This window comes from Phalangium opilio, unplaced genomic scaffold (genome assembly GCF_054372755.1).
Source record: "Phalangium opilio isolate 3A_F unplaced genomic scaffold, DU_Popi_V2 ptg000070l_1, whole genome shotgun sequence".
NCBI classification, from domain to species: Eukaryota; Metazoa; Arthropoda; class Arachnida; order Opiliones; family Phalangiidae; genus Phalangium; species Phalangium opilio.
Window position 1 is genome coordinate 15,153,544 of NW_028324182.1, and position 14,633 is coordinate 15,168,176.

At 30.9% G+C, this 14,633-nt stretch overlaps 1 protein-coding gene across 1 annotated transcript in view; it reads left to right on the forward strand.

Moving 5' to 3' along the window:
- The window catches only part of Rbfox1 (RNA-binding Fox protein 1), an 80,055-nt gene extending 65,425 nt beyond the window's left edge, over positions 1-14,630 (forward strand). The window contains exons 6-11 of the mRNA XM_089843830.1: positions 2,972-3,064; positions 8,234-8,288; positions 8,482-8,626; positions 8,725-8,886; positions 10,381-10,471; positions 11,047-14,630. Of these exons, the coding sequence (XP_089699956.1) occupies positions 2,972-3,064; positions 8,234-8,288; positions 8,482-8,626; positions 8,725-8,886; positions 10,381-10,471; positions 11,047-11,091 (591 nt within the window). The 3' untranslated portion in view covers positions 11,092-14,630. The remainder of the gene's footprint in view (positions 1-2,971; positions 3,065-8,233; positions 8,289-8,481; positions 8,627-8,724; positions 8,887-10,380; positions 10,472-11,046) is intronic.
- Positions 14,631-14,633: the final 3 nt, after the last annotated feature.

Consider the following 14,633-nt stretch of genomic DNA (forward strand, 5'->3'; position numbering starts at 1 on the left):
AAAGAGACGGATCATTTTTAGCTTGAAAGGAAACTTATCTAATTTTTTTTTTACTTTTTTATAATTTTAGTTGTCTATATTAGTAGGCCGGTATCCCTGGAATTTTATTAATCAGTTGCTCTATTTTAATTTCTTCTTAAAGCATAAATAACCGGGTGTCACACTCACTCGCCCCAGGCTCCCAAAATATACGCCTTCCTAATTAACCCTTTTCCAATATATAAAAAATTAAATATACACGATTTGCTTATTACATTAATACGCTTTGAAAATGATAAATTTCTATTAAATTTCCAAAAAAAATCGTGTATTTAAATCAGTTTCACCATTTTGTTCAATGAAAGCTTTGGTTTTTATTCGTTTTATCCACCATTCCAAAGATCGCGTCAAATTTAGATTTTATTTTAATTTATGGAGAAGGTATTCATTTTTACCTTTACACTAACAGCTTGGGCTTTAACTTTTAATATCTGAGCTTCTTAATTAGCAAAAGAACGGGAAAATTTATTCTACTGATGCCACAATTTGCAGAAATAAATTAACTAGAAGTGTTTACAATTTTCAATTTTCTCTGTCCGGTAAAAACGAAGGAATTTAGTAACACCACTCCTTTTGTAACTTCTGTTTAGCTAAGGTTAGGTGATAATTTTCAATTTATATTCAAGATAAGAACACGGTAACATCCTTTTTGTATCGGATCGGTTCGGTCCCTTTTCAATATCCTCGCCGAATTGCGACGAACGTCTCTTACTCCCAATGGGGAACGAATTTTACCTTAGGAAAATTTTCCCCCGCGTTTAGAATATTGTAATTCAGCGTTAGGGGTGTTCCTCTTTGTTACTGGGATTTTCCTTCCTTATAAAGAATTAATTTTTCTCGGGTAAACAATTGTTCCATTATAATTTTCGCCTACAAGTAAACATTCGGTTTTTAAACCATAGCAGGGAAAACATTTCTACAGGGGCTATGGAGAAATACATTGGGTTGTTTCCCCTTTATGTTGGTTTCCTTACAAATACCAAAATAGGAGAAAAATAACCGAAACCAACCAAAGTCTTTCAGAAGGAAAATTTAATTGTTTTAAAACAATTACTCAATTAGGAACTAAATGGTGAAACATATCATATTTCCTTCGTCTAATTCCTATCCATCCTTATACTCCAATTGCACCGCCTTTTTCTGTCTGTATTTAGAAGCTACGGATTAGAGATATTCGTTTTTTAGAGGTCTTTATTAATTAATGTTTCTGGCATAATCTAACTGGAATACAACTAAATTTAAAAGAAAAACTTGAATTGTTTAGCTTTCACGTTGCCTCGTATTTGGTTTCGAACAAGACATAAAACAATTGGGAAAAGAAATATTATAAAAATTAACCACGACATTAAGATACAAAAAACCCTTCATTTTTGCTGCATGACCGGGGGCTGATTACTGTGATTAGTTCTCCAATCTCGCAGCCAATCAAATCATTTAGTCTCAAACCAATAATAACATCAGAAAACAAAAAAGAACCAATCAAAATTCAGAAATTTTGTTTATACGATTTTAAATTTTATTTAAGTATATTATTACCACACAATTTTTTATTATTATTTTGACCTTAATCTCGATACCATAAACAAATTTTTATTTAGTTAAAATACGCCCTCTCCAATTTGAATTGAAGTATTTTTTCCAAAAACAAAACGTATATACCACTTCTTAAAATAGTTTACCAATCCTTTTTTTTTACATTACATTACACATATTTGTTAATTGGTCCTTGGAAGACTGGCTGCTGCTACAAATGTTTTCTCCCGCCCCCCCCCAACCAATCCTTTCTTTTTCTCATTCATTTTTTTCCAAGCCTTTTGCGTTTTGTGTACGACCCCCTTTGTCCGCCTTAAGAATTTATTGGTCAACACTGTATTTTGCGTGAAATTTCACAATCAGTCAAATAAATATTCACGAATAATCATTAATTTATTCACTAGTACTCTCACGATGCTCCTTAACCTAATTACGACTCGAGATGAGTTTTTTTGTGAATAAATTGGTGTTTTTACTCGAGTTTAGAAACAAATTCACTATACCGAAAATAATGAAAATGTAAGTCATTTTGAAAGGAGAGAAAATTTGCCTTATATCTTTTGCTTGGAATTTAAAAAAACAAACGAACATAAACAACAACATAGTATGGCTGGCTTTGTATTATTAATACCGTATTCAAATTAAGCTTTTGAACGGTATATTTAGTCATTTTTTTTTTAATTCACAACACCCTTTTGTGTGTCCATGATGGTAGTCTATAGAATTTCTTCAATGTTTAATTTTCTATCAAAGAATCGTTTGCCAAAAATATTAATACGGGGCAAGTGGTCTAATATAATTAATTCACAAAATACGAAAGCTTTTAATTTATTTATTTATTAAAAGGAATCAAAAGTTTCCAATAACACACTATTTTTTTTTTAATGTGGTTGTGCCTTACACCGTTAAGCGGCTTTTTGTTTCTCTTATTTATTATAATTTTACGCATAAAATACTCCTTTATTTTTCTATCGTAGTAGTTGTTGATATAACTTTTAGACCAAAAACGAGCTTTTGTGGCAGCAGGCATTATTCGGATCCATATTTATATATATATATTTATATGATAGTTAATTTATATGACCTTGTATAAAAGGTTGGCCATCGAATGAATGACCTTTAACCTCGGAGTTGATAAGGGATCGATAAAATGTTAACTTTATTGACCTTTCAATTCAGTCTTTGGGATGTTAAGGAGGAGACGTGGTTGGTGTATATATATACATACGTACATTCGATGGCTGACTTATATATTATATAAATTTAAAGTGTTTTTGATTAATTGTTGAGCGAAATATTTCAATACCATACGAAACAAAACCAAATATTGAATTTGAATCGTCAAGAGAATTTACAAATGCATGTGTTTTTTCTATCTGTTTGTTCTCATTGCATGCAGGGATTCGGTTTTGTAACTTTCGCAAATAGCTCGGATGCAGAGCGCGCACGAGAACAGTTGAACGGCACAGTGGTTGAGGGACGCAAAATAGAGGTGCATGAGACCTTGATATTTATTACATTACCATTTTTTATACATTTACAACAGTATTTATAATTTTTTTTATATTATTATTATTATTACGATTTATTTTTTTATTATCGTTTTTCTCTTACCTTTCCCAATCCCTTCCCCAATTCCGTCTATCCTCTAAAAATCCTTATTTCCCATTTAAAAACAAACAAACTTGGTCCGTTGTCTAATTTTTCACTATATTTTTTTCCGTCTACTTTGTCCTCCTCTTTTTTATAAACCTTTAATGTTTTCAGGAAGTTTATAAAAAAACGACCAATTTATTATTATACTTCGACAATTTTTCGAACCAAAAAAAAAAAAAAAAAATCCCGAGAAAGCAATAACGATCCAAAAAATACTGAGTTTTTTAATCGCAGCAGAGAAATGTCCATCCCCTTTACAAATATCGTTGTTTTTTTAGTGCGTAGTTTAGAAGTTAATTAGGTAATGTAATATATTTACCGCAAAATCCTATACCACTTTTCATTCACACACTATATACACTTCATAATTATATTATTTTTATTTATCAAATTTTTCCTTTTTTTGTTTCTGTTTTTAAATATTTGGGAACAAAAATGGCCCGTTAAAGCCAGAATTTTTCTATAATTTAAACTGGAATATTGCCAGTACCGTAAACTCCTTATTGGTTATAATTCTGTAAATATATTTGGGCTTTGACGTGTCATTTTTGTAAAATAAAAATTGCTCCCAAATTTTTATTATTATGGTTTTTACCCCGAAATTAGAGATCCAAGTTTCTATTCTCTTTATTAGTGTTTAGTAGTTGAACAAACAAACAAACAACACCTTTTGGTTTTCTGTTTTTATTTATTCATTTTGAACATTCCGCAATATTTTTTCTATGAAAAGATTCGAAAAAAGCGTGTACCTCACGACGGCCGCTAAAATTTAAAATTTGAGCTCTTCGGCTCTCACTCCGGGGATTTGGATTTTTGTGCCATCGTAGTACGTTGGTGATTTTCTTTATTACAATCATATATAAAATAATCATATATATTTCAATTTTATGTTATATATCTGAAATCTCTTAGTCGGAAGTAACGTTTACGCATTCCCCCCTCTCTTACCCTCGTTTAATGGGATTTTTTAATGTTTATTTATATTTTTAGAGGATTTAACTTAAACCTTAAAGAGATTAGGTCTAAATTATCAATTAGGCTATATAGTTAATTAATGATTTAGGTCCAATTTGGGGTTCGAGTAAAATCAACTAAAAATATATTAATTTAAATTATTTTTCTTTTGGGTTTCATTATCCCTTTAAATTTATTTTAATTAACTATCCTATTAGGGCGTAATTAGCGTTAAAAATAAACCGAAACGTTAATTTTGTGTTACGAACGAAAATAATAACTATTTTTCATCTACACTTGGGCTGAGATATCGATATGTGGCATTTGTAGTTTAATTTCTATCTTTTTTTTTTTACAAATTCGAGAGCAGAATTTGAAAACATTTTATTTTTTAATTGAGATAAATATTAATTGCATCAGGCTGGTTTTGATTTGGCTATGATAAACTCTTTTATGTTCTCCATTAGTTTTTTTACTATATATTCACATTGTGGTATGTGTCGGCTCGGCTTTGTGTTTCCATCTTTTAGAAAGACTTAGCGAGAGAGTTCTAATTCGAAAAACCAAGGAGGATGTATAAGAGGGGAGACTCGTTATGGAAAGGCCCGGGGGAGGTAGATACCGCATACAGTGGTGCGAAACTTCGACGCGCGTCACGTGATCGTTGTGGGAATCGTGAGATGTTCAAAATTATAAACAAGCTCATGAGGCTATAGCAATGAAGCTTCAACGCATGCGCGCGCGAGAACGTACGCTCTCTTGCCGTGAAGGGGTAGCGGTAACCATGGTAACCGGGGGGACGGCACAGTACCTTTTTAGGAACGGGGGACTACGTGCATTTTGTCTGACTACTAGTCTCCCCTCTTATACGTTCTCCTTGGAAAAACGTGGAACACCCTGGAACAAAACCTCTCAAACAAATTCCTGCTCTGGTTTTTACGTGGAAATCTTATATTAGTAGCTTACCCCGTCCGTTTTTCTCTATTATACACCTTTTCTTCTTCTTCTTCTAAAAACATATACTTTTTCGTAGACAGAAAATACTCTTTCTTATTAACCAAAAGAAATTACTATCTCGGGTTTAAAAACAATACATCTCCTTTTCTATTTTCTCACACAAAAACTGCGGTCTTGCAACTTCCCAGAATTTTCAAATTAATGTTGCTATGCTTTAATCGTTCATTTAATTTTTACATTACGACAATATTTAAAATCGACAAGAAAAAAAATATAGATACGAAAGTTTTTTTAAGTAGTTTAGTGGAATTTTAGGAAAGCTTTTTTTAAATTTCGCCTTAAATGAAGACGTTTCTTAAAATGTAGTTTAGTAGGTTTAAACTTTGACCTATAGACGCGAGTTCAAACGGCTCTATTTTCAAAAATTATGAATATTACAAATTAGTACGTTTTTAAATAAAATATACTAATTTGTTCAATCAAATATTATGAAAAGAAAATAATATACAAAATTAAAAATTTAAAGAAAGTTTTTTGAAAACGTTTACGACAACCAAAAATTGCCACACGATATGTCTTTACTTTGCCTGTAGCACGAGATTTAGTGTGCCAATTTGTTTATCAAAAAGGAAAGTGATAGCTAATTTTGATTAATTAATTATTGAGCTAATGAGCGAATAATAGAGACAGATAAAAAAGAATCGTCTTCTCTATATCTTGAAAGAAAAAAAAATCAAGTATAATTTATTTTACCAATTTTTATTTTTTGGTTTTCAAAGTAAAAAAAAATTCACAGTTTTTTGGATTGACATTTCTCCTGCTGAATTGTTTAAAAAAGAGCACTTTGTTTGCATTGCAATATTCAATATCTATATATTTATCCTTCATAAAAACATTCTGTCCTTCCTCTCAAATTTATTATTTTTTTTTTAAATCTATTTTATTATTCTGTTATATATTTTTTTAAGTGTTTTACGTGTGTTTAAAAAATTGTGTAAAAACTCAAGGGTTGAATATGAAAAATGAAGATATCTCTAATACTGCATTATTAATATTTAAATGTATAAATTTTAATTGAGACATATACCATACCACACTCGGTATTCGGCAAAGATCAAAGGATTTGATAAACTCTAGTCTTCAACCCTTTAGTTTATATATTAATTTTTATTAATGAGGCTCTCGGAGGTAGATTCGACTCGAGGGATGAATACCCTTTTTGCGACACCCTGTATACAGGGTGTTTGTGAAAAGTCCATCATTAATGAAAGGGCGTATTTATTGGGCCATTTTGAGTCGAAAATGTTCTATGACATTTTGCCGTCCGAGCCACGGTTTTCGAGTTATGATTTGAATATTTTAGGGATGACCCCTTCATTAAATTAGCGCTGTCTTTCAATTTCTTAATTAAATTTAAGGGGTCATCCGTAAATTACTCCAATCATAACTTGAAAACAGTGGCCCGAACGGAAAAATGTCATAGAACATTTTCGACTCAAAATGGCCCAATAAATACGCCCTTCCATTATTGATGGACCTTTCACAAACACCCTGTATATATTAATTCACTGGAATAAATTACTTCCATAAAACGTTAATTGAAAATGGTTAACCATCACGTTCGGTGTAATAGTTATTGCCCTTGTTTGTGATTGGATACCCGATATCTTTGCTTTATTTATACCTTTACCAATATTGGCTGTATAAATTACCTTAAAATTGTACCCCTAGTAACGGCATCTGTGCAATATCAAGGATATTGTTTTTCCTTCTTCATTTGCTGTGATTACCGCTGTTTCTACACATATAAAGGAGGAATTGAGATTTGTTTCAAATAGACCCGAAGTAAGACCCGATCGAGGTTTTGCTATATTTAGAATAGGGAATTATGTTTCTATTTTTGGACCAGAAGGATTATCAAACAACCGAACTTTGTATCTTGAGACTTAGGCTAGAAGATGGAGAAATCCGAGCAAGCTCTTTCTTAGAATTTATTTTTCAAAATGAAACTCGTGGATTAAATATATCGTCTCGAGACTTTCCTTAATCCTTTCCGCTGGAAGATTTTCCTTTTATTATTTATTCCCCCCAGAGTCGAAACTTAACTTCATCTCAGAGTCTCATTTCTTATTTGTTATTTTTTTTAACACTCGTAATTTAACTTATTATTTTGCGTGAGATTTTTGCTAATTAGAAATCTAGAGAGTTTTAAGCCAAAGGATTAACTAAATATCACTTTAATTATTTTTCGTATTAAGTTTCAAATAATTTACAAAAGGCTTAAATATTAAACTCTCTAGGTTTTTAATTGGAGAAACTATTTTGACAGTGTTTAAATTAAAAAAAATTATGATAATTTAAGTTTAATTTGGTTTAAAATAAGATTAATTAATTTTATTTATTTTTGAAAATATAGAAACGAGTAAAATAGTTTCTCCCATTTTCCACAATTTTAATGGACTTTTCTTAATTAGTACTACGATTTTAGGCTAAGTTATGAAACGCCAATGAAAAGTATATTAAGAAAAGTTGTGTTAATCGATTCGTTGTTCGATTTCTGTATTTTTTTTTTTTTTTTTTTAAATCGATCAATATCTCTTTAAATCAAGTAGAATACGGAGACAAATTAACGGGGTAGGGGCGTTTTACAAGCCTGTATAATTAAAAGCACGGACCGATTAATTTTAGCAATCTAGCAACGAACAATGTGGATCGATATACCTATCATCTCCGGTTACCATAGTAACGGAGTTGATGGATATGTTTTTTATTCCTTTTTTTTTTACAATGCATGAATTTTATACGGATACAAAAAGAAGCGATCCCCTTTTCTCTATTTCTTTATGTTGCTTGGCCGGTCGGCCTCCCCAGTGTCTGAAATAAAAATAAAAATACGAAATAATAAATATTTGCAGTCGATATTTCAGACAATGGAAATTGGAAAAAGGGCGTTTCTTTTTGTATCAAAAGATAAATAAATCGTGTTGTTAGAGTAGTTTTTCTCATCGTATTTTTCTTTCAAACCCATTTTCCTCCTCCCCTCCCCGAACACCGTCCGTTTGTTTTGATTATAAACAAACTCGACAATAATTAGGTAAACAACGCTACAGCTAGAGTACAGACGAAAAAGACACCCACCATACCAAATGGTACGTGTTTCTAATTTAAATTTTACCATAGTTTATAATTACTTTTTGATTCCCACTTCATTTACCATAATGTAAAGGTTAATTTTTATTTTTATTTTATTTTACCATAGTTTATTATTATATTTTCATTCCTACCTACTTCGTTAGTAAAAGTTAATTTTAAGCAACATTTTTTTTTCTAATTACTTTACAGTTTACGTTTCACTACCTGTGGCCGCCTTACGAGGCGTTGCTATCCAAAGAGGTAGAGCTAGGGGTGCTTTTGCCACAGCTTTTGCGCGGCATCCTTCACCCCTAACCGCCGCAGCCGCGGCTACAGCTCTTCACGGATATACGCCGTAAATATATTAATTAAAACATTAATTAAAACTTTAATTAGTTTAATGATAATTGAATTTTCTCTCTCTCTCTCTCTCTCTTTCTTCTTTCGTTTCAGTGGCGTTTATCAAGATCCTTTCCTAGCATACGCCGGAGCTGAACGTTACCAATTACCAGCTACTTACGCGGCGAGTGCGGCCTACACAGCAGCCGCTGCTAGAAGTTACGCCGCAGCTGCAGCCGCAGCCCAACCTGTCGCTTCCTATGCCGCTGTCGCGGGGTAAGATACAAATTTTCCTTTAGAAATGTTTTGTTTTCTTCTTTGGCTCTCGGTAGAGTTCGGCAAAATATAAACTAAAGCCGAATACACTCGTCTATAGTTTCATAAAATCATATCGTGTAGTTGAAACTTACTTTAGAAGTGATACCAGGAATACATAGATCCGCGTCAGCTAATAGAAATCATTGTGTAGACATGTTCTTAGCGTCTCCAGGCCGATTTTAGACTAATTAATATTACCTCGCGAATAATTTATCTCGTCCGACCTCGCCTATCAACCAATTACAGCGTGTTCTCAAGCCCGGCCCACAAAATAAGCTTAGAAATAAACATGGAATATTTTGGGGGCACAATCATTCCTATTAGTTGTATGCATTCTCCTGGTAAGGTACGTAATGGCGTACCACTTCTAAGGTTTGGATATCGTTATAGAGGTAAACGCGACATACCAATTAGTATCGTCTTTGCCTTTACCTCGGCGGTTGTTTTTATGTCGATATGTATGAGCTATTAATTTTAGAAGTTATCAGAAAGAACCCGAAGGCCTATATGAATTTTAAAGTATTATAACTTTAATTTTGTTTGATAAGTTAGTAGGCAAAATAATTTTATTTCTAGCTTTATTTTAGGCTTATTATTATGTTAAGTTATTCTTTATTTCTACCTTTTACATTCTGTCCTGCAAAAATTATTTAATTTTCCGTGTATGGCAAGCATGTAAAGACTTACGTTAATTTTTTTTCTTTCTAAAAGCCCCATAACGTCAGAAATTAATTTGTTTCTTTTGATGCGTCTAGGCCAAATTTTAAAATTTTTGAAATAATCCCAAAATAAAAAAAAATTAATTACAAGCAAATATAATTTACACAAGCAACATAAAATGCATGGCAATAATTTTATTTAAAAAATATACTAATTTTTTTTTTTAAATCTAGTTTTAATAATAACCTTAAAATTTAAATTAGTTTTTTTTTTTTTTAATTTTTGGGCTACCGCTACCACGCATGAATATTTCTGTTTTATTTTATTTCTTTTTTAAATATTACAAATGTACTTAGTGGGTAGAGAAATAATTCACAAGATTCTGGGTGAAAAATTTACGCTAACCCGTCCCGTCTTTTTTGGAGGCACGCAATTTTTCTAAATAATTTAATATTGGGTTGCTTTTTTTAATTATGATTCAACTTAAACTCTAAGAACCGTTTTTTCAAAAAAAAAAGAAATAATAATTTTATACACTAGCGGAAAAGAAAATCATGGCATTTGTGCATGAGATTTTTTAAAAACAAAAATTGTGGTGGTTTTTTTGGTTGTGGATGCTTTATTTAAAACCTTAAAAATTACGCCCTCCTCCTACCCCTTTTTATCCGCTTTTATCCAATCCCCTTTGACTTTCCGATGACTCTCACTCGGGCAATTTGAACCCTACACGACCCCTTGACCTCTCCACTATCCCACCTCTTTCTTCTCTACTCCTGTACGACCTCCTTTTAGATCTCCATCATTGTATTACAGCTATGGTCGAGAGTACACGGACCCTTACCTCGGACACAGCATAGGACCCGTCGCGGGATACGGAGTAAATGTCTTTAACCTTGTTTCAAAATTTCAATCGTTTCTAGATGGAGAGGGTTTTTATTTAATTTTTGGGGAAACGTGCTTTGGTGTATTGCGGGTACGATGTTTTACAGGCGCCCGTAGGAAATACATGGGCTAGATTCACCCTGTATGGTGGCTTCACCCTGAGAACTTTGAAACGTCGCTAGAGACGGCCCCCAATTTTTCTCTTAAGCTCTCTCTAGCTAGAAACTTCTTTAAGTTTTGATATTTAGAGGGAATATTGAAACTTAGCAGATTATTGTTCTCATTTTAAATTTAATCACTGTTTAAAGTTCGGTGTCTGGGTGGGAAGGGTCTGCATTTTTTTTTTCTGGTATTTCAAGGTCACTCTAAATTTATTTTGAAGAATTTAAAGATAGACCCTAAAGGGAAATGATCGTTTTTCTATCAATATCTCAATATTTTTGGGGATGGTTTTTCTATTAATCAAATTCGGTTTAGCTTAATTATCAAACGTTTCATTTAATATTCCTTCAAAATATCAAAATTTACTTAAAAATTAACACCGTAATTAACTTTAACTACGCGTAATTAAAAAAGGCTGCGGTATACCGAAGTGGGTACAATCGCTTTACACCCTACTAGAGGAGATTTTCAAACAACACCACACAGTCACCATTTAATAAAAAAACAAATTAAGGAAAAAAAAACAAAGGCCAGGAGAGATAATTTAAAACTTTTTTAAACAAACAAACAAATAAACCAACAAACTAGTAGAATTTCGATAAACTGAAAAGGGGGAAAATACAACAACGCGTCTTTTAGAGAAGAAAAAAAAACCCAAAACGAGAAGACAACCAAAAAATGCACAACTTAAAAAAAAAAAGGATAAATCATGAATATGAAGAAAATTCAAAAAAACTATAAAATTTGTTTTTTAATGTAAAAAAAAAACAAATTTGGGGGAAAAAATTTGGATCTGACCAGAATTTGTGTTCGTAACAAGTGCCGAAAATGAGTGTGTTGTTTTTTTCATTTGCAATCAAGTTTTTATTATTTTTTTTTCTTTTTGGAGGAGAAACGAATTTCTTCGAAGGTTTTAAAATATTTCAAAATGGCCCTTCAAAAAATTTAACCCAATTTTCAATCATTTATGGGTTTTTGATTGATTCATATAATGATTGAAGTTTCTTCAAATGATATTTTTAATTTGTACATTTGATTGCTTCCTAAAATCCCGAAATAATTCGTAAGAATGGTGTAAATTTTAACTTAAAAGTCACGTTAACTTTTAGTTTAAATTTTATTTCTCTTAAATAACGGGGGGATTTATTAAAAAAAAAAATACCAAATATTGACAAAAGAAAATTAAGAAGAAAATACTCGCACACAAACTATTTTTTACATCTTGTATTTATTGTGAAGCTCAAGGCTAGGATTCAAACAAAAAGAAGATACAAATATTAGAGAAAAAAACGTACCAGTATAGAAAGTAGTCCTAATAATCCCCTCCCACCTCCTGCAGCCGTTTTATTTTTATTTTTTAAGTCTATTTCAAAAACCTTGGGCTAAACATTTTGCGTCAAATGAGATGACTTTCTTAGTGAAAGCGTTAACAAAAAAAAAGGGTTTAATTTTGTAGGAACGTTCCCAAACTTCATCTACATGATTATATAAGAAAAATCCTTTATCCCTCTACCTCTTAATAACAAGTTTAACGGATTAGGACTAGTCCGTGTAAATTGTATTATCACCCATTTCATACTATAAATAATGTTCGCTTAATCCCTTTTTGCCCTAGAAGTATAACTTTTAAAAAAGCTTAAAAATCTTTTATAACTTAAAATACCCGAAAAAAAAACGAAATATTTAAAGAAATGCCAAACTTTACTTTGAATTAACTATAATATTTTTAATTAAACGTGGAAGAGTTAAATCTGATTCTTTTCCAGGCTAGGCTAAAGTTAAAATTTATTTTAAATTAAATTCATCATATAGGAAAATTAATTATAATTTTACTTAAATCAATGCTGGGTTAAATTCGATTCATTTATTTACATTCTGTTTCTTCTTTTAGTTTTTTATAATTTTACTTTCGTTATATTTTGTTAAAATCTTTCGTTATAATCTTCTTTTTCCTGAGTTTACCAATCATGTTTATTTCATATTTTTTTTTCTAATTTTTTTTTTTAGTTTTAGTTTTAGTTTTAGTTTTACCCATTATTTCAATTTCAATCTATGAGCGGACATTATTTTAATTTATTTAATATCTTGATGAGATGAAACGAAAGCGTAATACCCAACAACACCCCCATAAACGTAAATGTAAACTTTGTTAATAATTTCCCAATTAACATTTTGATTTAATTATAAACTTGTATTTTTAAATATTGAACCAAAAACAAAAGAAGTACGCCGCTAAAACCATTGTAATAGCTATTGATAAACGATGGCATAATAAGATTGATGATATTAAGTACGTTTAAATGTTCATATTTCCCCGCATTATAAATAGCGTTGTTTCTTAAAACATATTTCGCTTCCCAATCTCCCAATTCCCCCTCTTTAAGCTTTTTGCCAAAATGCAAACTTTCAATTAGCCTTATTCCTGATCATCGCCACCTACCCATAGCGGCGACTTTGAGAACTACTGTAAGCGGCAAGCCAATCAGATGTCGCTAAAATCTGGTGACGTCACTAACTGGCACTCTCGGGTCTTACCAAAAATGACGTTACCAGATTTTAGCCACATCTGATTGGCTTGCCGCTTACAGTAGTTCTCAAAGTCACCGCTATGGGTAGATGGCGCTGATCAGGAATAAGGCTAATTTTAAGCAATTTTTAAAAAAGAAATCTCAGTTTTAAAGTTCGTTACCTTGCCTCTTTAAATATAATAATTTTAATAATTATAATACGAATCTCAATAATGTGTATGTATACCTTTTTGGAATTAGCTGTTTCGTCAGTCACAATCTTAAATTTGCATAAATTTTTAAAGAAAATAAGTCGCAGCTGAGAATTTTGACGGCAGCTAATTTGGGGGAAAGATTTTTATATGAAAAATGGATTTTATTTAAAACGAAAAAAAAAAAAAAAAAAATACGAAGCGAATCTTGAATTCTGTAAATAGGCGATTTAAAAATTTCCATATCATCCTATGGATGCGAATGTTAAGGTTCAAGATTCGGTTTATATTTTTAAATCCATTTTTTAAATATCCTGACTGACTGTTTATTACTTGTTAATTAGTTTTTGTTTTTTTTTTTTTAATTGGACCGCATTGTGTTTTAACGTTTCTTTAATAGTTGTGAGCTTTGACACTTTTTAATTAGTTTAAAAAGTAATTTAAATTCAAAAACACTTAAATTGATATCGGGTTTCTTTTTCGCTACAATACGATATTAAATTTTTAAAAAAAAATTTCAATAATACGCTTTAAAGGTTATGAAAATTTTATAACTCGCTGTATTTCCCCTTTGTCTTACTATTCTTTCTTGTAATATTTGATAATTAAGATGAGAAAAAAAAACAAACCATCAAAGTGTTCTGTAAGGGTTTTAATGTAAAAATTAAAAAGGTATAATTTTTAGTCAATTGACGTGGGCATTTTCATTTTTTTATCATTTTGAAAAAAAAAATTCATTATTTCCAGACTATATTTAATTTTTTTTTGTTTTAGCGTTTGACATAAAAAAAAATAAAATCCTAGTCCGAATTCTTTTACTACTTGTATTAAAAGAAGGTTTCAGTATTAGACTAAACCCTATTTTGATAATAAAAAAAAAAATTACAAAATTTTATTATTTTATCGTAAGTTTAAATTAGGCCCAACGCTAACCCTCGTTGCTAAATTACAAAACTCCCGTGAGCATAAACTAAGAAACTTTTCATAAGAAGGATATCATTTTTAGTAGCCTGGTTGGTGCCTCAAAAAAAAGATGTAATTAATGTTTGTGAATCTCTCCTTTAAGTTCAATATTGTAAGAATTAGCCAAGAGATTTTTCTGTTTGTTTTACGAAACGGTTATGAAACTGTTTTAGTCCCGTTTTATTTTATAGTTGTAAATTTTCTTCTTTTTAAAAAAAATACAACATCAAGCAAATAAAAAAAAATTTCGTTTTATTTCATGTAATAGTAATACGATACTCTTAAGTAAGTTGAATAAAAAGTTTGGAAGTTGTAATTT